The sequence below is a fragment of the Saccopteryx leptura genome, chromosome X (assembly GCF_036850995.1).
Source record: "Saccopteryx leptura isolate mSacLep1 chromosome X, mSacLep1_pri_phased_curated, whole genome shotgun sequence".
In the NCBI taxonomy this organism is placed as follows: domain Eukaryota; kingdom Metazoa; phylum Chordata; class Mammalia; order Chiroptera; family Emballonuridae; genus Saccopteryx; species Saccopteryx leptura.
In genome coordinates this window covers 35,869,888-35,897,713 of record NC_089516.1, presented here as the reverse complement: position 1 = coordinate 35,897,713, position 27,826 = coordinate 35,869,888, and the positions used below count along the sequence as shown (strand labels likewise).

At 43.5% G+C, this 27,826-nt stretch overlaps 1 protein-coding gene across 1 annotated transcript in view; it reads left to right on the top strand.

Annotated features, from left to right (window-relative positions):
- Nucleotides 1-27,826, top strand: part of GAB3 (GRB2 associated binding protein 3) — a 91,934-nt gene that overhangs the window by 33,404 nt on the left and 30,704 nt on the right. Inside the window, exon 2 of the mRNA XM_066356156.1 lies at nt 24,941-25,244. Within this exon, the coding sequence (XP_066212253.1) occupies nt 24,941-25,244 (304 nt within the window). The remainder of the gene's footprint in view (nt 1-24,940; nt 25,245-27,826) is intronic.

Sequence of the window (27,826 nt, the reverse complement as noted above, 5' to 3'; positions counted from 1 at the left end):
GGATTTTTTTGTTGTTTGAGAGAAAGAAAGGAAGCAAAAATTTCCAAGTGTTTTGGCCTGAGCACCTGGAGAATGAAGTTGACAGATACTGAGATTTGCAAGTCTGTGGGAAAATGGGTTCAGGGAGACCCAAACTGCCCTGAGGGCTACATTATAGAAAGATATCTTGTGAACAGACTTCTGGGTTTGGTTTTTAGAAATTTGCTTTTACTTTGGTATTTCACTCAAACCTGTGAATGAGATAAGGGAAATGGAACTCAAAGAACCACAACAAAGGAGAGCACTAGAATTTACAAGGTATGAGAGTAGACTGGAATGGAGGGGGTGTGTGTGTGTGGTTTGTACATTCATACTGTAATTATTCAATGGATATTTAATGGATATTTACATTCTTTCTGGGTTTTAGAAATTATAAATAATGACATCAACATCCATGAATATAAGTCATTGTGCATATGTTTGAAAAATTTTTGCCGGCTTCATGGGCAAAGGTATCAAATTTTTAGTTAGCAATTTCTGGATATATGATTTGGGACCATTTGTTTCTTCTGTGAAATGCTTATTCATATCTTTTGCCCATTTTTCCTCTTAGGTCATTTATATTTATGTTAATGTTTCATAGAAGCACTTTATGTACTTTGTCTATTAAATTATAGCTCCCTATTTGTTAATTATCTCAACTTTGTTCAGGAGGTCTCACCATGTAGATATTTTTTACTGTTTTGTAAACAAATCTGTAAATCTGTTCTTGTATAGTTTCTGTGACTTGGTCAGTCTCTCACAATTGTATTCACGCAATAATTAAACATAAAAACTAAAATAAAATGTAGAAAAATATTTTTTATAGTTTTGCCATGTGGGGAAACCTCCAAATTTGCTTCGGGCTGGATCTACCCAGAGGCCCTGTGTACGCTGGCCCCGAGGTACGGGTAGGAAGCCTGGCCTGGGGTGGCTCCACATCTGCTGTCTCAGTAGCTAAGGGCGGGGTGTTAGAGTGGAAACAGGGATCAAAGGCGGTTTCCTTCCCTTGTGGAGCACCCTCTCTGTTTACTTGTCTGTCTCCCTCCCTGCCCTGTGAACCCATGTGCACAAGCGCCAAGGTGGACTCGCTCAGTGTCATCTCCCGAAGGCCTACAGTGAGTGACATCAAAGTCTGACTTCTTTCCCTTGCAGGTTGGTGCCCAGTGCCTGAAAATGCACTGTCTTCTTACCAAGTAGAGCCTGAAAATCTGTCCCACTGACCAGTGAAGTGTGTGGATGTAAACTTTCTCATCCTCGTTTTCAGGCCCCAGCCTTGCCTCTCTCACATCTGTCATGTTATAGTGTGATTATTGGTTTGACTTTCTTACATCTGTATCCCAGGTCCTTAGCAAAGCCTTTTACTAGAGACTTTCTATTCAGGTAACTCATCTTATTTTGCCTTCTTTACAGATAAGAATTTTGCCTTGCTTTATATTGCGATGAATGCCTTACTGTCACTTACTATAAGGTAGCAGCAGTGACGTGCCAGCGAGGTCACCTACTGGGCCACTTTATCGTCCCCTCCCAGACCTCTTTTTCAGTTGTTTCAGTTCATTACGAACAGTTCCTATTTCACAAGAAGCAAGTCTGTTGTGTTGTGGCTTTCAGTGCTAACAAAAAAGCAGTGGTTTGGGGTCTTTGGCCAAGAAAACAGTATAATTAGAAATTAAACTGAAGTTCAAGTAGTTATTTAACCCCATGCAAATTTTGACACCAAATGAGAATTCTAACATTACCTTGCCAAGAAGTATACTCTTCAGAGTTTTACACCTTAAAATGTTATCCTATTATCAATATTATAAAGTAAATACAAAATAAATGAATGTGTTGTCCCATAATTACCACCAAGACACGTACATGACTCAGAAAGTTTTCATATGTGAGATCTTTTGAATTTTAAAGAACATATACTCTTATACTTTAAACTGTTGAGGCAAACTTCTTCAATACCCTGATACCAAATTAGGTAAGGATATTACAATATTTAAAAAAAGCTATAGATCAATGTCCCTTAATATAAATATAAGAAACTAATTCCAAATGTATTATATTTAAATGTAAGAAAGTTAAATGTAATTTCTAGAAGAGAATGTTGTAGAATCTCAATCTGATTTTGGGGTGGGGAAAACCTTTCTTAACATGATAGCAGAGGGGGAAATAGTATAAAGGAAAAGACTGAGATTTTTGCCATATGAAAATAAAACACTTGTTCATTCATTTAGTCCTTCAACAAATATTTAATGAGCATCTCCTATATGCCAAGCACTATTTTAGGCACTAGGGACTGTTACTGGACAGGGAACCTGGTCCTTTGGGTCTGCCAAGAGCCGGCTGGTAGTGTGTGGGTTCTTGGCTTTATGCAGGAAAAATTTCAAAACACGAGTCCAGGTGATTGGGAGAGTACGTTTATTAAAGCTGGGGACAGCGAAACAAGGGAGGGCTTAGAACAGAAGGAACGACTTGAGAGAGTCCAGGCTGGGCTGCCTTGGCTCTCTAGAAACCTTATGTGAAAAATTGAGCAGAGAAAAGGGGGCCTTGCAGACAAGTACAGGGGGTTTGCCCGGCCTCTGCCCACTGCTCCCCTGGTTGCAACTCTCATGAGGACCCTTAGAGTTTAGGAAATACACGCCTGTGGGAGGAGGATTTCAATAGAATATTCATACTGGTTAGCCCCAGGGCAGGGGGTCATTAGTCATTGTAGCTGGTCCTGGCATTGCCCACCTGGGCCTGGAGCTAAAATATATAATTGAAGACTAGAGCTTATCTCTAGGGAGGTTCTGCATCTGGCTGTAAATTGTTCAGCCAATTTGTTCAGCTGTTTCAGTTTTCCCAGTCTACTTGCCAAACAGAATTTTCCTAGCTTCTTACTAACCTGCCTCAGGTACTTCAAAAATAATGTAAGGCAAATAACAAATGCGAAAAATTTTTGCATCAGTCACAAATAGTGGCAAGCAAAGAGTTCACATCCTTCACCTCTGTGATTAATCCTTATCAATCATTAGAAAAGAAATCAGCATCCCAATTGATAAATTGGCAAACTGTGTGAATAGCAGTTTACAGAATAAGGTCTACAAAGGGACATGACACATAAGAAATAATATCCAACTTCATTAGATATCAGACAAATAAAAATTTTTAAGATCTTATTTATTGATTTTAGAGAGAGAAAGAGAAAGCACGCCAGAGAGAGACAGAAAGAGAGAGAGAGAAGAGGGAGGAGCAGGAAGCATCAACTCCCATCTGTGCCCTGATCGGGATCCACCCCGCAACCTCCGTCTGGGGCCAGTGCTTGAATCAACCAAGCTGTCCTCAGCTCCCATCAGCTCCCAGGCCGATGCTTGAACCTATCAAGCTGCTGGCTGCAAGAGGGGAAGAGTGGGAGGGGGTGAAGCAGGTAGTCACATCTCCTGTGTGCCCTCACTGGGGGTCAAACCAGGGAAGTCAGCTCACGGGGCCGACACTCCATCCACTGACTAAGCCAACCAGCCAGGCCCAACAAATACAAATTTAAACAACAAACTTTTGCTTTGGCTGCTGTAACTGCCAGAGCTTTAAAAGAAGTTTCTGAGAGCCAGACCAGGTGGTGGTGCAGTGTGTAGAGCATCGGACTGGGACACAGAGGATCCAGGTTCAAAATCCCGAGGTCACTGGCTTGAGCACGGGTTCACCCGGCTTGAATGTGGGGTCACTGGCTTGAGCCCAAAGATCGCTGGCTTGAGCAAGGGATCACTCGCTCTGCTGTAGCCCCCAACTCCGGCAAAGCACGTATGAGAAAGCAATCAATGAACAACTAAGAAGCTGAAATGAAGATTTGATGCTTCTCATCTCTCTCCCTTCCTGTCTGTCCCTATCTGTTCCTCTCTCAGTCTCTCTATCAAAAAAAGAAGTTTCTGAGAAAGATGGCAGAAAGTAACATAGTTCTGAGTACATGTTTGTACTGAAACTTATCAAAAAGAATGAAAAAATTCAAAACAGAGAAGGAAAATCCAATCAAATCATCATCAGTTGTATGTCTCATCTTCGAAGCAACTGTCTGCTTTTCAACCCCTCCCCTTTCTCTCCCCCTCCGCAGCCATGGCTTGAATGGTTCGAGCAAGTTGGCCTCCAACGCTGAGGATGGCTGAGGATGGTTCCATGGCCTTGCCTCAGGTGCTAAAATAGCTTCGTTGCTGAGCAATGGAGCAGTGTCTCCAGATGGGCAGAGCATCACCCTTGTAGGGGGGCCTGCCGGGTGGATCCCATTTGGGGTGCATGCGGGAGTCTGTCTCTCTGCACCCTTCCTCTCACTTAATACACACACACATATATGTTTCATCTCCTCTGTGGGAGCGCACCATTTTGACAAATTAAAAAATGATTTCTAAAGGCTTCCAGTGAAAAATGCTTAGTTTGGAAAGGAGAGGACTATGGCCTGGGCTAATCCTCCGTCTTGGAATCTCAGGAGTCATGAGCAGAAACGGACAAGGAAGCGAAGAGAATGAAGGTTTAAGGCGGGAAGAGGTGTGCAATGGTGCTAGGAGAGGGAAAGTGTGCGCTGAGAGACCTCTTGATGTTAGTGCTCATCCACTGAATTGACAGCAGGACTGATTAGTACCATTGCATCTGAGTTCTCCTGGAGGAAGGGAGAGATAGTGGGGTCAACAGTGAGGAGGCCAAGGCAGTTTGCCTTGTACTGTAAACAATAGAAGGTTCTTCCCTCTAGTAAATGTATGCTCTTTGAACTAAGCAAGTAATGAAACCAAGTTGAAACAGAAGTTCTTTTCCTCTATTGATTGACAGTTATGTGCTGGCCAGAGACTGGGCGGTGGTTTTGGCAACTTCCTCCACTCAGAAGAGTATTTAGAGCTTATGAACCACCTTGTAAAAAACCCCGTGGGGCTGTAGCTGATGGCTTGATGTCCAACCAGCCCACAGGTGCTGCCACAATCAAAGCTGGGACCCCTTTGAAGATGGCTCACTTTCCTCTCTTATCTAACCTCCCAGGCTCCCACATCTCAGCTCACACGTAGACATCTTGGCATTTTAGGAATTCATATATGGCACTTTTTAAAAATAGTTTCTGGCTGTAGCGACATGCTTTTAGAAATCCTTTCCAGATGCCAGTGTTAGGAAAATGTCAGCCTCTATTTTTTTAGTAGATATAATTTCCTTATTTAAATGTGAATCTTTAATCCAGGCAAAATTTATTTTGATTATATGTGGAATGAGATAGAGATTGATTAATACATTGAACAAGATTTACTGAGCTCCCTCTAGGTACCAGGCACTGTTGGGACATTTGAGACAGATTTTCCTCAGTATTTAACCTCAGATTCCTTATATCTAGTAACATAAGAGACTAGATTATCTGAACGCTTTCCAAATTCATGTATTTTAGAAAAAAAAAAGGGAAGATCTCTTGGTAGATTGTAAGCTCATTTTTATAAAATGGTGCTGTATTTTCTCCTTTCCTAGACTATATAACCCAAGTATGCACTGTCCCACAATCCCAGTTGATTTGCTTCATTACTTTTTTTCTGCCTGACTCTTTGGGCCTTCTAAGCCCTTTAACCTACATAGCTATTGTCGGTGGATAGCATCTTCTAAGCTCACCATTGCACATGGTTAACCAGGATCCTGAAGTAGCTGGTCTGAGTTCTAAGCCCATCTCTGCCACACATTAGCTCATGTGCTTAGGGAAGTCTTTTAACCTCTGTGCTCTTCAATTTTATCATTTATATCAGATGACATAAACAATGTATACCTCACAAGGTCCATGCACCAGTTAAATGATTTAATTTAATCCATCTAAAGCAGTGGTCCCCAACCCCCAGGCCGCGGACCGGTATGGATCTGTGGGCCATTTGGTACTGGTCCACAGAGAAAGAATAAATAACTTATATTATTTCCGTTTTATTTATATTTAAGTCTGAACGATGTGTTATTTTTTAAAAATGACCAGATTCCCTCTGTTACATCTGTCTAAGACTCTTGACGCTTGTCTTGGTCACGTGATACATTTATCCGTCCCACCCTAAAGGCCGGTCAGTGAAAATATTTTCTGACATTAAACTGGTCCGTAGCCCAAAAAAGGTTGGGGACCACTGATCTAAAGCACTTAGAATAATTCCTGGGACATATATGTTAACTGTTATTATTATTGTCTATTTTGAGGGATCTATATTACTTCAGGTTTGTTACTCTGGTACTGATATCTTTTCATTGTTAATGGTCTTCTTTGGAGACAGTCCTAGGAGTCCTCACACTTGTGTGCTCAGCTTGAGAAGTGGGGAATACACCTAGGGGGTATCTCTGATGTGAAAGTAATATTTTTTTTATTGTGGTAAAATAAACATAATATAATACTGATCATTTTAACCATTTGTAAATGTATAATTTAGTGGCATTAAATATGTTTTGATGATTCTATGTAACCATCTCCACAATTTGTACCCAGCACTTTGGCATGAAGGTAATTTTAAAAAGCTTATTCACATGTGTTAATGCCTTTGCAAGTACCCTGCTTAGAAGAGCCTCCCATCAGCCATTTCGGTCTGGTAAGTTCAGCTCAGTTGTCACTTCCTCCATATTTTACCTTCCCCAACCCTTCCTCCAGACTTGATTACCTCCTTTTTGTTTCCATTCCACCTCAGGCTCTTAATCTATCTCAGAATTTACTAGAGTTTAAAATAACTGTTTATTCCTGAGTTGGTTTTAGTCCATTGTTCCAACCTACCATTTTGCATCCTGAGCTTGATACCTAATGTATTGGTGACCCTCCTAGGTTCATAACACCTGCAAATTTGATCAGTGGGTCTTAATGACCTCTAAGATTCTGCCACACAAGAAATAATGATAAACTAGTCAGGACATTCAGTGGCACTTAGATTGACAATACATGAGGAAGGTCAAGTCCATGTCATGTAGTGTGGCTCACTTATCTCTACTGAACATTCCTCCTCAGGATTCCTCCTTCCAAGGCCCATCACACTGTAGAGATACAAGCTTTTTCTGCCTCTGTTGACAAGCTATGGAAGCAGATCCTGTGGGCCAGGCCATCTCTAGGACAATCACAGGAAGTTATTCCACGCCTGGGACAAGTCCCAACTCTATCTGGCAGTGAGCAGAAGGTTACAGGCCATCAGGCTGAAGGGTCACCAGCAATCCCAGAGTTAGTGGCACTGAGCCAGGATAGAGAGGAGCCATATAACCTGCTTCTGGAAATTCCCGACCTGCTGCCCTTGGGTCTCATAGCTTTTGTGCACCCCCCGCCCCCGTGAGGAAGTAGAAAGTGGAAAGAAAAGACCTCCTTGAGTAAAGCACAGCAGAAAATAGAACATTAACCAGAATTCTGTTTCTTCGATGATATTCACATTTTGTAACACATAAACACAGTCCAAACTTCCTGAGCGTTTTCAAGGTAAAACTGCTGAAGAGAATGGGAGCTAGGATTAGAGGAGCAGGTCTTGGGAAGTTACTAAAAATCTCCAAGCTGTTACCAAATGTTTTCTTTCATCTCATGTTCTGGGACCACATCCAAGATTCCTGGGGGCCTTACAAATGTCAGTCAGTGGTTGAATTGTTAGGTTTTCTAAACACTAACTAGCATCTACTAAGTAGATGTCAATAGCAACACAAAAACAAGAAAAACACAGTGGGGGAAACCTGTTCATAGAGGAGCAAGGATGAGTGAGAATGCAAAAGGAAATGAAAAGTCAGGAAATCCTACGAGCACAAGTTTTATTCCTCTCTCCTTTTTTCCTTCTATGTTTTCTGGACTCCAGAGAAGAATGTTTGTACATGAAGGGACAGAAATGTTCCACTTCGGAATACAGAACTAAATCAGGGGAAACAGCTTTGACAGTTCCTTGTGATAGAGCAGTCTTTGCTGACAGTGCTCTAACATGTATGTGACTTTGAGGGTAATACACTCTGTTAGTCTCTTTCCTTCCAAATACCTCCCAGTAAAAAACAGGAGTGGCAGGAGCAACCAGCTTGAAAACCTGCCTCGTAGAGTTTTAAGATACCTTACTGGGTCACCAACCAACTCAAACAGACATATACCTTCCTTCTACTGCAACATAATTCAATTTCTTTTTTTTTTTTTTTTTTTGTATTTTTCTGAAGCTGGAAACGGGGAGAGACAGTCAGACAGACTCCCGCATGCGCCCGACCGGGATCCACCCGGCACGCCCACCAGGGGCGACCGCTCTGCCCACCAGGGGGCGATGCTCTGCCCCTCCGGGGCGTCGCTCTGCCACGACCAGAGCCACTCTAGCGCCTGGGGCAGAGGCCAAGGAGCCATCCCCAGCGCCCAGGCCATCTTTGCTCCAATGGAGCCTTGGCGGCGGGAGGGGAAGAGAGAGACAGAGAGGAAGGAGGGGGGGGGTGGAGAAGCAAATGGGCGCTTCTCCTATGTGCCCTGGCTGGGAATCGAACCCGGGTCCCCCGCACACCAGGCCGACGCTCTACCACTGAGCCAACCGGCCAGGGCCTAATTCAATTTTTTTTTAAAAGACTTTATTTATTCATTATAGAGAGGGGAGAGAGACAGAGGGAAGGGGGGAGGACCAGGAAGCATCAACTCCCATATGTGCCTTGACCAGGCAAGCCCAGGGTTTTGAACTGGCAACCTCAGTGTTTCCAGGTTGACGCTTTATCCAGTGCGCCACCACAGGTCAGGCTAATTCAATTTTTTTATAGCAAGAGAGACAGAGAGAAAGCGACAGAGAGAGGAACAGATAGGGACAGACAGACAGGAAGGGAGAAAGATGAGAAGCATCAATTCTTCATTGCAGCACCTTGGTTGATCATTGATTGCTTTCTCGAATGTGCCTTGACCAGGGTGGGGTGGGGGACTTCAGCTGAGCCAGTGACCCCTTGCTCAAGGCAGCAACCTTGAGCTTCAAGCCAGCGACCTTCGGTCTCAAGCCAGGGGCCATAAGGTCATGTCTATGATGCCACACTCAAGCTGGTGAGCTCACGCTCAAGCCAGCAACTTTGGGGTCTCAAACCTGGGTCTTCTGCATCCCAAGTGGACTCTCTGTGTCCATTGAGCCTCTACCTGGTCAGGCTTTAATTCAATTTCTTAAACAGTGTTCTTGAACACTGAAAGGGAGGCATGAAACTTGGATCAATAAACAAGGCACTTTGTATCTCTGAAGACTAGCTTTTCCTGGAAAATTAGCTGCCTTGACCACTTCACAAGATTATGAATATAAGTTGATAAAATTATAAGAGAAAGAAAATGCCATCAGTACAAGGTCATTTGCCCTTGCTCCAGGAAGGGGTCCCTTAGCACTTGGTAATGCATTACACGATGGTAGGTAATGCATTACACGATGGCAGTATCTGCCCAGTAGCAAACCAGAGCCTCTGACTCACCGTGGAGCCCTCTCTCTCCCTCATGGCCCACGTGCCGTTGGTGAACTGGTGCTATCAATTCAACTCCCACCATGTCTTCCACCATCTGGCTGCTGCTACCTCTCTAGCTTTGTCCTCTGTCCCTCCAACTGTCATGGAAATTACAAATTTGTATATGTGGCACATTCTGTCACAGTACTAGGTCCACTGTGAGACCACCGTGAACATCATAAGAGCAGGGCCTGGGTCATGTTTATCTCCGGATCTCTTGCACACATACCATTCAATAAACACATTTTCACTAGATGATTTAGTCAGCTTCCATTTATTGTAATCATAGATGCTTTTGGATTGAAAACAAGCATCTTATTTTCCACCTTTCTCATCTCTTCTAGGTTTCCTCTGTACTTTCTTAACATCTTTTGGATTATTTTTTTTTTTTTTTTTTTTTTTAAGAAAGAGAGAGAGAAGGACGGTAGAGAAGTGGGAAACATCAACTAACTTCTAGCAGTTGCTTCACATGTGTGCCTTGACTGGGGAAGCCCAGGGTTTCGACCCAATGACCTCAGTGTTCCAGGTCGATGCATTATCCACTGCACCACCACAGCTCAGGCTGGATTATCTTTTTGTAAACTTATTTAGAAATTCAATTGTGTCCCCAAGAGAGAGTAAATAAATGTTTAGGAGATTGCTGACCCTTTCCCTAGTCTCCCCATGTGTCAGTAACTTGCACAATTTCAGTCTAGTCTTACAACTAGCAAATGACATTGGTACCATCCAAGATATGCAGCAGGCTTCACCTGTCCCACATGAGTGTGTGTTGCATGTGCGTGTCAGTGCAACTTAATCACATGTATAGATTCATGTGACCACCACTGCAGTCAATATACAGATGTCTTCTTTTTTTTTTTTTTTTTTAATTTTATTTATTTGTTTGTTTTTATTTTTTTACAGAGACTGAGAGTCAGAGAGAGGGATAGATAGGGACAGACAGGAATGGAGAGAGATAAGAAGCATCAATCATCAGCTTTTCGTTGAGACACCTTAGTTGTTCATTGATTGCTTTCTTATATGTGCCTTGACCGTGGGGCTACAGCAGACCCAGAACCCCTTGCTTGAGCCAGCGACCTTGGGTCCAAGCCGGTGAGCTTTGCTCAAACCAGATGAACCCGCGCTCAAGCTGGTAACCTCGAGGTCTCGAACCTGGGTCGTCCGCATCCCAGTCCGATGCTCTATCCACTGCGCCACCACCTGGTCAGGCCGGATGTCTTCTAACACAAGGATTTCTCCTGTTAATCTTTTATACCCACACCAGTTAAATCTGTCATTTGGTCCACAACAATGCACTGAATATGTATTGTATGCCAAACCTTTTAAAGATGCCGGAGGACCAAGACGGGCGATGTTCCTGCCATCACAGAGCATACAGGTTAGGTCAGCAAAGGCTAAAGTTCCAGAGAGAGTTGGAGACCAGTGGATGGTCATTGACTGTGTTTTGGTTCCTAGAGTTCCTTTATTCTACCCGGAACTTCAGATGCTCCCCAAACTAGTTTCACTTTTAACTTTGCACCTCCTTTCATTTGTAATAGTGAGAAATCCTTTATCAGAACATTCATATACAACTTGAGAGCTTTTCACAATAGATCCAGGCCTTTTTGTCCACGTGTTCTTAGCAACAATTTTTTTCTCCTGTTGTTTTCTAATCTGAGGCATCTCCTCAAGCCTGATCAATAAGGCCACTGAAAGGGCTGCTCACAAGGAGACCAACACCTGTAAGCAATCAGCACAATCAGAATCTGAGCACCAATCCTGGAGCTCTGGACACTCTTGGTCAGGACAGTATGGAGCACACCCATAAATCAGGAGGGGAAGAGGCCCACACAGTTCCTTTTGGCAGGGTAAGACGAAAACTGCCATTGCTGAAATGACAGCAGTATTGAAGGATCAAAACCTAGAGCTCCAAATGCAGCTAGATGTAGGTTTTGTCCCCTCAGCCTGAGTCGAAAAGCCTGGCTCTGAAGGCAGGTTGCTGACCCATCCTGTGCACATGCGAAGGAAATGATTTCATAGCTTTGGGATTTCACCACTGCAGAGGGGGCAGGGGGCCAATTCCGCTGAAACAAAGGGACAGTAATCACTCTTGCCAGAAAAACAGTTTAAATCAGAGGTGTCTCTTTACAGCCTTAGAGACTTTCAGGATGTTTCTCAGTTCATTTCAGTGACAATGGATACAATCCAGACAGGCCACTTCAATTTTATTGGAGTGAATTCTGGATCCCAAAAAGTTAAAAAAAAAACAACAACTTGCTATAACCCAGCCAGGTTTATTTTACTGTACAATGGAGTTCAGGAATAAAGTGCTCAAACTTCTAAGTTTTGTCCACTATAAACTTCAGCCTTGATAGCCTGTCTTATTAACTGATGAAAACTCATCTTAGGTGTATGTTTAGCTGATCACTCTTACACCCCAGCTTAATCTGGAACTACATGCTGCAGTATCTAAATAGAGCTTTTGCTATGTTTGAATTAAAAGTCTGATACCAAGCCTTGCGTGATTGCGTAAGGCCCATCTCAGAGGCTGTGTCTGTCTGGTTCACCATCACAACCCCAGCTCCTAGAACATAAGTATATGATGAGTAAATCCTGGTGATTAGGTTTGTTATGAACCCACAAAACTAGTTGTTTAAATCTGGGTCTGTGATACCATGACATAATGTGTGGGATTCATTCACAAGTATTTACTGAGCAACTATTTTGTACCAGACCCAACTAGGCCTGGAGACTAAAGTGGTGATCAAGACAGACATGGCCTCTGCTCTCTAGGAGCTCACATTCTAGTAATAGACTGGGATGGGTGGGGGGATACAGACACTAAATCTCAAATAAATAAGGAAGAAAAACACTAGGTAGTGAAAGAGGTATATAGGGAATTAATATACAGTGTGTCTGTAAAGTCATGGTGCACTTTTGACTGGTCACAGGAAAGCAACAAAAGACGATAGAAATGTGAAATCTGCACCAAATAAAAGGAAAACCCTCCCAGTTTCTGTAGGATGATGTGGCAGCTTGTGCGCATGTGCAGTGATGAGGTAACACCGTGTATACAGCGGAGCAGCCCACGGCCATGCCAGTTGAGATGTGGACGGTACAGAGGAAAGTTCAGTGTGATCTGTGGCTCGCTAAATTCGAATCCGTGACCAAAGTGCAACGTGAATATTGGCGCGTTTATAACAAAGCACCACCACATAGGAATAACTTACTCGGTGGGATAAGCAGTTGAAGGAAACCGGCAGTTTGGTGGAGAAACCCCGTTCTGGTAGGCCATCAGTCAGTGACGAGTCTGTAGAGGCTATACGGGATAGCTACCTAAGGAGCCCTAAAAAATCTGTGCATGAGCCCACATCGAACTGCACTGAATGGGAGAGTTTTCCTTTTATTTGGTGCAGTTTTCACATTTCTATTGTCTTTTGTTGCTTTCCTGTGACCGGTCAAAAGTGCACCATGATTTTACGGACACACTGTAGAGTAATGTGGTACAGAACAGCTCTGGCTAGCTACTTTAATTTGGATTACTAGAGACAGTCTCTTTGAGGAGGTAACAATTAAATTGAGGTCTCAATGACAGGAAATTGAGAGCTGAAGGACAGTCAAGCAAAGATCTGGCAAAATAGTACACCAACAAGAAGAAGGAACAAGCTTGACTGGTAGTGGTGCAGTAGATAAAGCATTGACCTGGAATATTGAGATTACCATTTTGAAGCCCAGAGGTTGCTGGCTTTAAGTACAGAAGTCACTGGCTCTGAGTGTGGGCTCGTAAGTACAGGATTGTTGATGGGATTGTTGGCTTGAGTGGGAGACAATCCACATGATCTCAATGCTTATCAGCTTGAGCCCAAAGGTCACTGGCATGAAAAGCCCAAGATTGCTGGCTTGATCAAGGGGATGCTGGCTTGGCCCCCATCAAGATACAGATAAGAGGCCCTGGCCGGTTGTCCTAGTGGTAGAGCATCGACCCGACGAGTGGAAGTCCTGGCTTCAATTTCCGGTCAGGGCACACAGGAGAAGTGACCATCTGTTTCTTCACCCCTTCTCTTCCCCCCCCCCCAATCTCTTCCCGTAGCCATGGCTCAACTTGTTCAAGTGCATTGGCTCCAGTGCTGAGGATGGCTCCATGGAGCCTCTACCTCAGGTGCTTAAAATGGCTCGGTTGCGAGCATGGACCCAGATGGGCAGAGCAACGGCCCCAGACATGAGTTGCTGTGTGGATCCCAGTCAGGGCGCATGCGGGAGTCTGTCTCTCTGTCTCCCCTCCTCTCACTTAAAAAAAAAAAAAACACAGATAAGAAGCAATCAAAGCACAGCTAAAGTGAAAGCAACTGCAAGTTGATGCTTCTTACCCTCAGACCAAACTGTGCCACTGCTCTAAAAAGGGAACAGCAGAAGGACCAACGGAAAAGAGCAAGAGAAGAGTTTTGATGAAGTGGGAGAGATGGGCAGGGCCAGTTCATGTGGGATTTTCTAGGCCAGGTTAAAGTGCAGATTTTATATTATTAAGGCATTAGGAAGCCTTTGGAAGGGGCTAATCAAGGGAGCACGATGGTCTGATTTATGCTTTTAAAAGATATTTGACTTCTCTATTGAGAATGAATATATGGGGGGAGTTGAGAGTGGATGTGGGAAGATGAGAGACTCTCGATTACCCAAGTGAAAGACAGTGCTGGCGTGGACTAGGGTTGTGTGTGGGGGGGTGGGGGGCATGGAGATAAGTGCATTCATTGATTTGGAATGTTTTGAAAGTAGAACTGGCCCTGGCTGGTTGGCTCAGCGGTAGAGCACCGGTCTGGAGTGCGGGGGACCCGGGTTCGATAACCAGCCAGGGCACATAGAAGCGCCCATTTGCTTCTTCACCCCCACCCCCTCCTTCCTCTCTGTCTCTCTCTTCCCCTCCCGCAGTCAAGGCTCCATTGGAGCAAAGATGGCCTGGGCGCTGGGGATGGCTCCTTGACCTCTGCCCCAGGCGCTAGAGTGGCTCTGGTCGTGGCAGAGCGACGCCCCGGAGGGGCACAGCATCGCCCCCTGGTGGGCAGAGCATCACCCCTGGTGGGCGTGCCGGGTGGATCCTGGTCGGGCGCATGCGGGAGTCTGTCTGACTGTCTCTCCCCGTTTCCAGCTTCAGAAAAATACAAAAAGAAAGAAAGAAAGAAAGAAAGTAGAGCCAACAGAACTTGCTAATGGTTTGGATGTAGAGCGTGGAAGCAAGGATCACTCCGAGGTTCGCATTTAGAAAATGGATAGATTGTGGTACCATTTACTAAGATATTGTTGGAAGGCTTGAAGAGAGGTAGGTTTGAGGGGCATGAAATCAATGGTTTAGTTTTGGGCATGTTATATTTGAGAAACCACTGAGATATAAGTGGAGATGTCAGATGGTTGGTTATATGTGTCTGAAGTTCCTGGGAAAGACCTGGGTTAGAAACATAATTTTGTAAATCATCATCAAGTAGATTGTAGTTAAGGGGAACGAGACTGGATGAGGCCATTAAGTGAGAGTGTGTTTAGTTCAATAAGGGAAAACAGTTTAGAACAGTGTGTGTGTGTGTGTATGTGTGTGTACATGCACACATGTTTCTTTTTTTAAAAAAAAATTATTCATTTTGGAGAGGGGAGAGAAAGACACAGAGAAGGGGAGAGAAGCAGGAAGCATCAACTGCCATATGTGCCTTGACCAGGCAAGCCTGGGGTTTTGAACCAGTAACCTCAGTGTTCCAGGTCGACGCTTTATCCACTGTGCCACCACAGGACAAGCACACACATGTTTCTGATGAGAGAAGGTCCATGTATTTCATCTTGTTCTCTAAGGGGGTTCACAACCCATCAAAGGTTAGGAATTCACTGGTGAAATGATACACCTTGAGATCATGGTTCAGAGATAGGTGTATTCCACTATTTCTTTTTTCCCCATCCTTGGCCAGTTGCTTTTAAAAGGGGGGCTGCCTTTATGCATGACAGTCTGCAGAGATATATGTTAAAATGCACATTCTTGGGCCCGAAGCCAGGCTTGGTGCATTAGGCATTCTAGAAGTGAGGTACAGGAATATGCATTTTTAGCAGTTCATTGGGTAATTCTGTTCATTTCTCTCCCCAGCTGTTTCCTTCTGTGCTTTTGTTTCCCAGATCTCTTCTTCAATGTCTAGTATGTTGTTATGCATACCCAGTGATTTTATTTTCATTTCAGATATTGTATTTTTTCCTTCCACAGTTCCATTTTGTTCTTGTCTAGATCTTAAACATTATAATAGCTGTTTTAAAATTCTTGTCTGCTTATTCCTTCATCGCTGTCATTTTTAGGTCTCTGCCTATCGACTGATTTTTCTCCTTATTATGAGCCACATTTTCCTACTTATTTACATTTTTAGTAATATTTTTGGATAGTTTACATTGTGACTATTATATTGTTGTATGTCTTGATTTTGTTGTCTTTCCTTAAAAAAGGTTGAACTTTGTTTAGTAACTTTAAGATCAGCTCAATCATTCCAAGTCTCCTTTTTAGCTTTGTTAGGGTAGGTCTGGAGTAGTCTGTACTCCAGGGTTAGTTTGGCTTACTCCTAACTCCCAAGTATGGCCTTTCTAGAATCTCTGCTGAATGTCCCAGGTTTCTCCTTGCTAGCTGGTCAGAACTCAGATATCTCCCAGCCCTGTGTGAGCTCCAACAGTTATTCAGTTAGTAAGTTTTCAGTAGTTGTTTTTGGATTCACCTCATGTCATTTCACTCTACATAAGTGCATGTTGCTATTTAGCCGAAGTCTCATGGGAGGATTCCTATGTAGATTTCTGGATCTCTTTCTTTATATAGCTCCCCACTCTCTGGTATTTTGCTCTACAATTTTCAGCCACTTCATCCATCCAGAATTCTGATCTCTGCCTTCCCAACTCTGCATGATCACTGTGCTCTATTTGGGATCCTCTCCCTACACTACAGTCTTGAAATATGACTACAAGCTGAAAGCCAGGGTGGTCATGGAGCCTCCCCTCTTTTGTTTCTTTTTTCATACCAACCACAGCCCTGCACTGACTGCCATCCAATGTCTGAAAACAGTTATTTCATATATTTGGTCTATTTATCTAGTTCAGTGGTGGTCAACCTGGTCCCTACCGCCCACTAGTGGGCGTTCCAGCTTTCATGGTGGGCGGTAGCGGAGCAACCGAAGTATAAATAAAAAGATAGATTTAACTATAGTAAGTTGTTTTATAAAGATTTATTCTGCCAAACTTAGTGAAAATCTGACATAAAGTACTTGGTAAGTAATTATTATTATATGCTTTAACTTGCTATAACTCCGCCTTTTGGGTTTTTTTTAAGTTTCTTTTTTTAATATTTATTGATTTTATTTTTTATTTATTCATTTTTATTAGAGAGAGAGGAGAGAGAGAGAGAGAGAGAGAGAGAGAGGAAAGAGATGGAGAGAACAGAGGCAGGCATCAACTCCCGTATGTGCCTTGACCAGGCAAGCCTGGGGTTTCAAACCAGCAACCTCAGCATTCTAAGTCAATGCTTTACCCAGTGTGCCATCCCAGGTCAGGCTAACTCTGCTTTATAAATTTTATAAAGTAAAGTTACTTCCCTACTTTATAAATCACCATTACTGTGGAACCAGTGGGCTATTACAAAATTTTACTACTAACAAGAGATACAAAAGTGGGCAGTAGGTATAAAAAGGTTGACTACCCCTGGTCTAGTTGGTTTTACGAGTAGGAGACAAGTTCAGTGCCAAATACACCAAGGTGGCTAGAAGTGTAAGTTCTCCCAGGTGATTCAGATGCATAATAAAGGTTGGAGAGTGTATTGGTTTGCTGGGGCTGCTGTATCACAAACTTCGGTTAGTTTAAACAACAGAAACTTCCTGTCTCTCAGTTCTGGAGGCTAGAAGTCCAAGATCCACGTGCCAGCAGGGTTGGTTCCTTCTGAGGGCTGCGGGGGAGAATCTGTTCCAGGCTCTCTCCTTGGCCTGTTGATGGCCGTCTTCTCCTTCTGTCTCATCACAATATTTTTCTTTCTGTGTGTATCTCTGTCCAAATTTTCCTTCTTATAAGGCCACCAGTCATGTTGGATTAGGGACCACTCTAATGATCTCATTTTAACATGGTAAAAACCCTATCTCAAAATACAGTGATAGGCCCTGGCTGATTGGCTCAGTGGACAGTGTGCAGATGTCCCAGGTTTAATCCCTGGTCAGGGCACACATGAGAAGTGATCATCTACTTCTCTTCCCCTCCCTCTCCCCCATCTCTCACTCTTCCCTTCTCACAGCCAGTGGCTTGATTGGTCAGGCACTGAGGATAGCTCGGTACTCGAGCATGGCTCTAGACGGGGGTTCCCTGGTGGATTCCTGTCGGGCCACATGCGGGAGTCTGTCTTACTATTTCCTCTCCTCTCACGTAAAAAAAAATACAGTCGTGCTCTGAGATATTGGGGGTTAGGATTTCAGTGTATGGATTTAGCGGGGGCGGGGGGACGACGACAACACAAGTCAGTCTGTAACAGGGAAGTTCAGATTCAAGTCTTAGTCCCTCTTCCCTAGATACTAAAATGACAGCAGTTTTCCAAATGTGCAGAGCACCCACCTCAGTCTTGCAACTTGCACCTTTGTTTTACCTGGTGGGTCACTCTTGATCAAGAAGAAACTAGGAGGTATTTGTAAATTGAGAAATCTGCAAGTTGGATTGTATAAGAGAAGAACAACACATAGCTTTTACTCTCAGAAGGATGAAGTTTAATTACTCCTCTAAGAATTCCATAAAAACAAACAAACCTGTGATCTAGACACACTTCCTTGGAAGAATTTATATTTTTGAAACGAGCACACTTAGCCACAAGGCTACAGGATGTTGCAGGGTTTTGTTGTAGATTATATTGGTGGGGTGGTAATGACTCAGCTTGGTGGCGGTGGCAGGGAAAAGCTGATAGGAAACGGATCTTTTGATGATCAGAGCTGGAAGTCTTCGGAGCCAGCCCGTCAGTGCACACTGGGGGATATAGGCTCCAGAAGGGGAGGAACAATTTTCCAAAAGTTCCTTGTGCCTCGGGGGCCAACAATCCCATTGTCATTTTATAAGTTACTTTGAAATTGGTAATGTTTTGCTATTCGCTTCTCATTGGTTCACTGCAATGTCATCATAAGGGAGGCAGGACAAGGTTTATTATCTTCATTTATAGAAGGCAAGACTGAGGTTCACAGCAGTTGAGTTAATTGCTCAAGGTCACCCAGAAAGTCTAAAGTAGAACCAGAATTTAAATGCAGATCTCCCGACTTTCAATTCAGCCACCCCCGTCCCTTTTGTACTCTTATTTCTCTGAGTCATAATTGTAGATACTTGTTTGCACAATAATTCTGCTTTCTAGATCCTCTTGGCCCAGGATATGCTCATCTTCACATTCTTTTCCTGAACAGTTGACCTCACCCTTTTCCATCTTGGCTTTCCAAGCTGCTCATGACTGGCCCAACAGAGGAGGTCCAAGGGGAGAAGGGTGGAGTCCGTGCAGCCATGGAAGCCAGCAATCCTGCACTTGGAAAATGTAAACATCTCTTTCGTCAGGAGAGACCACGGCCCTCGGGTTCTCACATCATCTGTGAGCTTAGCAATTTCCTGACAAACCAGCACCCTTCTTCCTTTTGTGCACCGGGCCTGGCGAGTAGTAGGCACTCAGTAACTGTTTATTGAATGAATCCATGAGTATGCCATGTCCAGAGGGATTGTTTTAAAATCCTTTTTATCATAAAAGAAAACATAAACATAGCAAACCACATATTTACAAAATGTATGGCTTAGTCAATTACTATTAGGTGAGTCCCCTCGTAACCACCACCTAGTTGAAAAATTAATTTTCACCTACTGCTGAAGCCGTCAGTGTGCCCTATCTCAATCACAGCCGTCTCTTTCTCCCCATAACTACTATTCCTGACATGTATAGAAATATCTTCTTTGAATTTGTTATGTTTTTATCACTCAAATGAGCATCCCTTAGGCACTATAATTTAGTCTAGCACATTAAAAAAATTTTGATATGTCCTTTAAGTGTCATTTAATCTGTAGATTCCCCACCCTCCTGTTCTTTTTTTTTTTTTTTTTTAATCTTTCTGAAGCTGGAAACGGGGAGAGACAGTCAGACAGACTCCCGCATGTGCCCGACCGGGATCCACCCGGCACGCCCACCAGGGGGCGATGCTCTGCCCACCAGGGGGCGATGCTCTGCCTCGACCAGAGCCACTTTAGCGTCTGGGGCAGAGGCCAAGGAGCCATCCCCAGCGCCCGGGCCATCCTTGCTCCAATGGAGCCTTGGCTGCGGGAGGGGAAGAGAGAGACAGAGAGGAAGGAGAGGGGGAGGGGTGGAGAAGCAGATGGGCGCTTCTCCTGTGTGCCCTGGCCGGGAATCGAACCCGGGACCCCTGCACGCCAGGCCGACGCTCTACCACTGAGCCAACCGGCCAGGGCCTTCTTTCTTTTTCTTATCATTTATCTGCTGAAGAGCCTGGGCCTTTGACCTGCAGAATTTCCCACAGTCTGGCTTTTGCCTTGTGCCAAGCTACTAAAGGTACAAAGTGTTTGTTTCTCTTTTTGAGTTGGTCGCTGCTGATGCTTAATACTTACACCTCACCTACTAATCCACTGGGGATAGCAAAATGGTGATACTCTAATTTTGTCATTCGTTTTCCTTTATTAGTCAGAATACATTTATAAAAAGTTCTTTCCCTTCACCTGCTCAGTGGGATGGCTGATCTGGGAAAGGAAGGATAATTCTCCATCCTTTACCCTTAACTTACCAATTTGCAAGATATTGAAGCAGTTCCCTCATGTCCTCTGAGGATGCAGAATCTTTTTTCTATTTTAAAATGTCATGAGAACTCATGAATTTAAACATATTTGATGGATTTTAACCCACTAAAATTATTATACTTATTAAAGCTCAAATTGTTCCACCTTAGTCCAGTGGGAACTTCTTTAAGTTAGCTCCCCTGTTCTTTGGATGTGACCTTTCATATTTGACAACTTCCTTGTGGCACTGTTTCATTGGAAAAAGCGTCACTTTAGTGCTGATGACTGCTTTCAGGGGTCTTTGTCGCATGTCTCCTACTTCCAGAAGCCTATAAGCCTAATGTGACAGGACTGTATGTAGCCTCTGATTCCAACTACTTAGCAAAGAGTTTCAAGAATGCATCACTCTGCTTTTGCATAATTGCAGCTGTTAGGTAGAGAGTTAAAAACCTGAGGGAGAACGTGCTGATCGATGAGCTTGCCCAATTTAGCATTAAAATTATGCTACATCCTATTCAAGTTACTAGGTGACTGTTCTTATTCCTTTCTGCTCTGATGCTTGCCTTCCAGCTGTGCTGAACTACCTGTTCTTACACGTGCTGCTTCCTCAGCCCTTCTTCAGCCTTAGCTTAGTCACCATTTCCTTCTGGAAGCTTCCCTAGATCCACCAATCTGATAGAGCTATCTCTCTTGTGTGTTACCATAGCACTTTGGCTTTCCTTTATCATAGAGAGCTCTTATCTTACTGACTGCAATTGTCTGTTTATCCATCTGCCCACTTCCCCTGCTACACACTACACACAAGACTGAGTGGCAGGGCCTGTGGCTTGTTCACCTTTGTTTTCTCAGTTTCTGCTGCATAGAGCCCAGCATATTAATAGCTTCTTAACAGATAACTATTGAACCAATGAATGAAAACTAGAGTTGTTCGTGTTGTCATTCTCCTCTTTGCACACCCACTGATTCTGGTTGACACTTCTACTAGTGAACTCATTACCCTGCATTGAATCTACCCATTTCATATTTCTAAACCTCTCCTCTTCACATATCCCTACCAAAGTGGCCTTTGGAAAATTTGGGGTACCCCAGGCTTCCCGTGAAAGCTTTCCTTAGAAAGTATACATAGCAGTCTTTCATCCCCAAGGCCCCTTCCTTAGGCCCACATTGTCACAGGGAACCTTGGGACTAGACCTTACTTTCCTGTTTGCCTCAGTCACTGCCAGTAGCCCAGGTTCCCACCTACCTCACTCCAAATCTCAGGGTAACACTTGAGCTTCTTTCCTTATGTTTAGTGTCTCCATTCAATTCAGTACCATGTGTTTGCAGCAGGAATTCATTCATTCATTCATTCATTCATTCATTCATTCATTCATTTTAGAGAGAGAGACAGACAGACAGGGACAAACAGACAGGAAGGGAGAGAGATGAGAAGCATAAACTTTGTAGTTAGGACACTAGTTGTTCATTGATTGCTTTCTCATATGTGCCTTGAACAGAGGGTTCCACTCGTACCAGTGACCCCTTGTTCAAGCTAGCAACCTTGGGCTCAAGCCCCAGGACCTTTGGGCTCAAGCCAGCGGCCATGGGGTCATGTCTATGATCCCATGCTCAAGCCAGTGACCCTGTACTCAAGCTGGTGAGCCCGCACTCAAGCAGGCCACCTCGAGGTTTCAAACCTGGGACTTCAGTGTCCCAGCTCAGTGCTCTATCCACTGTGCTACCACCTGGTCAGGCAGGAATTTATTGAATCAGTTTTTCTCTCCCTCTTAGGTTACTCCCATAAGCAATACATGCTGTTATTTCTCCCATCTTAAAAAAAAACACCAACTTAATTACACTGCTTTGGTCCTTCTTTTGTGTGGCAAAACATCTTAGAGCTTTAAACTGTTTATAAAGGAAGAATCAAGTCAGAGCTCACCTGCTAAGCATTGTTTCCCCCTCCCTGTCTCAACCCAACATAGAGCAGCTGCCCTTCTTCTGATGGCTGCCCCCTGCCACAAATTCAAGTGGACTTTTTATTCTGAAGCATAATTGCAGGTCCTTTGTGCCTATTGGCCTTTCCCTCTTCGGTGCTTTATCTGATTCTCTGCTGCCTCAGATCTTATGTTCCCTGGGCAGGGACGGAGCTGAGAACACTCCAAATGGTGGCTTTTCCTTCCTCCCCCTGGCCTCTTGGTCAAAGCTCGTGGGCTTATAAATGTGTCAGGCATAAATGAAGCTAGAGATATGAAAGACTTCCTGTACCAGTGGTCACCATGCCTCTTAGCAGAACCCTGTACTTCCTGTTGTCACACTTGCCACTGCACGGGAGAGCAAACCACAGAGCTATAAATCTCTCTACTTGCATTTGCCAACTGCAACATTGAGCCTCTCCAATGGAAGAAAGCCATGTTGTCGGCCTGTCAGCCTGTTACCCTTCTCTATGCTTAGTTCTCTTCAGCAGAAAGCAAGCAGATGCTATCCACATGGGCTGCTCAGGTGACACACACTGAGCAAAAAAGCACCTCAGCGTAAAAGATAGGGAACTTGAGGAGGGTCCTCACTTCTTTCTTCCTTCCTCTGGGAGACGGCAGGAGCATTTGCAGATACTGAAGACTCCTGACAATAGTACAGCCATGGTTACTTGCAAACACCTCATTCCCAAAAAGGTAGTTCTCTGTTCATTCGTTGGGATTTGCACATCTTCTTGGTACTGTCTGCAGCAAACATTCCAGGGCAGGGGTTAGTGGCGAGCTGAGGAGGCTTAAGTCCTCAGTAGCTCTAGTGGCATGCAAAACAGACTGCCATTATCTCAGCCCTGGGTTCTTTGCAGCATTCCCCTCTCTCTCTCTCTCTCTCTCTCTCTCTCTCCCTCCCTTCCCCTTCTCTCCCCCCCCCTTTTAACATGGACTAAGCTTTGTCCAGTCATCTTACCACAGGACTTGACTCTTTCTAAGATTTCCATTTCATTAAGAAAAGTTCCTTTCAATTGTTACAGTCTTTTTCAACAGGACTCTTGATAGTTTTAAGCCAGACAATTCTCCCTCACCTCAGCCTTTCTGACAAGCAAAACAACTATTTTCAGATGTACTGTAGGGCAGTGGTCCCCAACCCCCAGGCTGTGGACTGGTACTGGCCTGTGGGCCATTTGGTACTGGTCCACAGAGAAAGAATAAATAACTTACATTATTTCCATTTTATTTATATTTAAGTCTGAACGATGTTTTATTTAAAAAAAATGACCAGAGTCCCTCCATTACATCCGTCTAAAGACTCATTCGTGTTTTTGTTTTGTTTTGTTTTTTTTTTTTTTTGTATTTTTCTGAAGTTGGAAACGGGGAGGCAGTCAGACAGACTCCCGCATGCGCCCGACCGGGATCCACCCGGCATGCCCACCAGGGGGAAATGCTCTGCCCATCTGGGGCGCTGCTCTGTTGCATCCAGAGCCATTCCAGCGCCTGAGGTAGAGGCCATAGAGCCACCCCCAGCGCCCAGGCCACCTTTGCTCCAATGGAGCCCTGGCTGGGGAGGGGAAGAGAGAGACAGAGAGGAAGAAGAGGGAGAGGGATGGAGAAGCAGATGGGCGCTTCTCCTGTGTGCCCTGGCCGGGAATCGAACCCGGGACTCCTGCACGCCAGGCTGACGCTCTACCACTGAGCCAAACGGCCAGGGCAAGACTCATTCTTGACGCTTGTCTCGGTCACGTGATACATTTATCTGTCCCACCCTAAAGGCCGGTCCGTGAAAATATTTTCTGACATTAAACCGGCCCGTGGCCCAAAAAAGGTTAGGGACCACTGCTGTAGGGAATCTCCATCCCTGGTTGAGAAACACTGTGATTTGGGGAGAGGAAATGCATGTGTCTTCTATCTTTACAAAATAATCCCTTGACCCCATAGATCTCTCTTTTACAGTCAGACATCTCTAAAGATTGCCTACACAACCCTCTCGACTTTTTTTACTTCACACTCATTACTGATCCTTTTGCCCTCACTTGAGTTCAAATCTGTTTCTACACCAGCTTAGCTGTATAACCTTAGGCACACTAGTTAATTTCTCAATGTTTTTCATACATAAAATGGACATGAAATAGTTATGTCTTCTCTAGAATAGTTTTGGAGACTAAATGGGTTATGATCAAACACTTGGAAAATTATTTTCTCACATAAGAAATGTAACTAGCCACATGTTACTTAATTCTCTTAGAATTCTACTTGTATTTCTGTTATCCTTGAGGTTTTTATAGAAAGACAACTCATCAACTTCAGATATAATCTCTCCTCTCAAATACATATGATTTTTCTTTCTTTGTTGAACAATTCTCTAGAAGTTAAATAACAGTGTTAAATGATACTGACAATTAGCAGGCGCTCATGATTTGCATCTGATTTTAATGTATGATATTGGCTGTAGGATTGAGATAGTGATAAGAAAGCTTCCTTCTTGTTCTCCATTATTAAGGTTATTTTTAAAAGCCTGAGTATAAATAAATTTGTATTATACGCCTTTGCTACATTGATTATATAATTCGGATCATTTGACCAGTGGATGGGAATCCTATTACTACACTCTCTAGTAATGAGCCATTCTATAATCCTTGAGTAAAGCAGACTTCAAGATGACACCCTAGTCCTTTCATTCAAAACCAGATGGACTTTGCATTTCATTTTTAGAATGGCTAACTGACTTCTTTTTGCTGTCCTTGTCATGAAATAAGTTCTTGGCAGACTCTTGAGAAGCAAGAGCAATTAGTCCAGTAACTGTTTGTTGAATTGTCTCTCTGCAGGCCTGGCGCAAGCGCTGGTTTGTCCTCCGGCGGGGCCGCATGAGTGGCAACCCTGACGTCTTGGAGTACTACAGGAACAAACACTCAAGCAAGCCCATCCGGGTGATAGACCTCAGCGAATGTGCAGTGTGGAAACACGCGGGCCCTGGCTTTGTTCGGAAGGAATTTCAGAATAATTTTGTGTTCATAGTTAAGACTACTTCTCGTACATTCTATCTGGTGGCGAAGACTGAGGAAGAAATGCAGGTGTGGGTACACAGTATCAGTCAGGTCTGCAACCTCGGCCACTTGGAGGACGGTGCAGGTGAGAGCAGAGTCGGGGTTCCTGTGTGATAAACGGGTGGCCTGGGACATTGCACGTGCACTGGAGAGCTACTATGGGAAAACTGTTCAAGGTGCCAAACCTATCTCCTTTGAGGGAGTTTTGGCAGGCTAATTTATATCAGAACTGTTCCCATCCACCAAATACAGTACCAGAAATTTCTCTCTTTCACCTGTTTAGACTTTGGGTGCAGATGTAGCATACACTGAGCATTATAGTCACCTTCAATGGCTTCGAAGCTGCTCTGTGACTTTTCTCTCATAAGCCACAAAGAATGCATTCAGTAAAAGTAAAACATGGGCGAGGATGTCCTGCAGGGCCCTGCTTTTCCTCTGTACCGCTGATAATGATTTTCTGGAAATGTTAAATATCACCATCTTTCAAAAATTCATTGAACTCTAGCTTTTCTGTTACCTATCATATTGCTTAAGACTAGATAGTAGAAAGACAGAACTTGGCTACTTACCATAGACAGAGAAAAATTCCTCATATCTCCAGTTGATTCAGGGTCTCTGCAAGGGAAATTGGCTCCAACTTTGTTCTGGGTCACTTCTGGCCAGTGAGAACAAATGACCCATAAAGTTCTTTCTCCTTCTCTCTTTCTTTCTGTCACTCTCACTCTCTCTTACTCACACACACACACACTCACACACACACTCTGCCCTTTTTATGTAACATACTAGGATTACAATTCACTCCCCTTCTTGGATTTTGTTGTTGAGTAGCATGCTCTGATCCTCAAACCACGAAACTTTTAATCTGATTTCTTACAGCCTTAGTCTGGTAGACAAAACCTTACTCCTAAATCCTGTGGTCAATAGTTGCTTCAGCATTTCCAGATACTACTGTTTATCATCAGCCATTGAAATACCTATATTAAACGCTAGGTGGTGGTGGAGAGTCAGGGTTGCATCTCTGCAACAAGCATATGAGTTTCCTGAGGATAAAGTCCTATTTTCTTTTCTTTTTTTTTTCTTTTTTCTTTTTTCTTTGTGAACCAGGAAGCTTATTAAGTGAAGCTATTTAGTCACATTGCTGAGCTCTGACAGCACTCAAATAAAAGGAAATGAAGTGATGGCAAATTCTTTATCCTTGCAACAGATGAAGCTTACTAGCAAAGTGGCAGTGCATGCACCCTGGCTGGATTCTCACATGGCAAAAAAGCAGAGGCTCCCTGACCAACTTCTCTGTCCTTGCTTTTCATTCTTTACCACCCTAGTCCCGACCTTCAGCCCAAACTAGATATATATTCACGTGTCATGTTATGTTTCCTCTGTTTCCTCATCCAGGAGTTACCCTAAAACAGATACAGAACATGTTTCCCAATATTCGGAGAGGAACAGGAATGAGTAAGGCACCAGGCAGGAAATGGAAAGCTCTGGCATGAAGTTGGAGGAAGCCAGCAACCCCCATGACCTCTTTTGTTCCCTGTATCTCTCCTTAGTTTTTAGAAGGATGTAAGGGCAGAGTCCTCTTCAATTTAAAACCACATTTGAAGGGCTTTCTTGTGGCTTTTCGCATATAGTGTTTGGTTCTGTCTCTAGCAGCCATAGGTAGTCAGTGTATTGTGCAGACTTTTGCGAGGAGCTCTGTTAAATATTTTTGCATATTGGCTCATCTTATTGCCAGGCCAATTTTGTGGTATATGTACTACTGATGTCTCCACTTTACAGAGAAGGAAAGTTGGAGCAGGAAGTTAACTTGCCCAAGGTCACAACAGCTAGATAGTAGACCTTGGACTTGAACCCAAGCAGTTCTGGCCACGCTGACTCAGGAATTTTGAACTCTTGCCAAAAGGGAAATAAAAGCAGGATTTTCACTGGGAGTTTCTGAATGTTATGCTACTTGAGAAACGTGGGCTTGCTAACCATCACAACAGCCCATTTTTTTCCTTCTTTTTCCTTATGCATCATTAACAGCCTATCATTACAATATTCTTTATTTATGTGTTACTTGTCTGTCTCTTCTGGTGGACAGTAGGACAGAGTCTTTGTCTTAGCTTTATCAGCAGAATGAGAACAGTTCTGGGCACATAATAGGTGCAAAATAGATATTCTATATAGAGGGGTAGGCACAGGAAGGTTTAGTTGTTTGTATGAAAAATAATACAAGAATAAATTGTTTGATGTACTCACAACTGTAAACCTACTTTTGGCAATCCTTGTAGACATAAGTAGACATCTATCTATATATGCATACAATGATGCAGAAATGCATATGTAAGTATATACATATGTATTTGATATGTGTAAATATGTGTATATATGTATATTTGTTGAGTGAATAAATAGTGATTCAGGGTTGCAGTTGAGGGCCATAAAGAAGCTGTGTGTAGACTATCTAACTGTAGATTTTTATACCAAGAATGCTTTTTTTTTTAACTCTTAATTGATTCAACACTTCACTTTTGGAACGTTGGCCTTCTTTCCCAGACATTGTTTATAGCTTGGGGAAATGGTCTTCTCCATCAGTACAAACACCAGCTGTGATTTGCATCTTCTATTTGGCTTCTTTAGATGCTGTTTGAGAAATTGTGAGTAAGTGTTATAGTCATTCTCAACTGT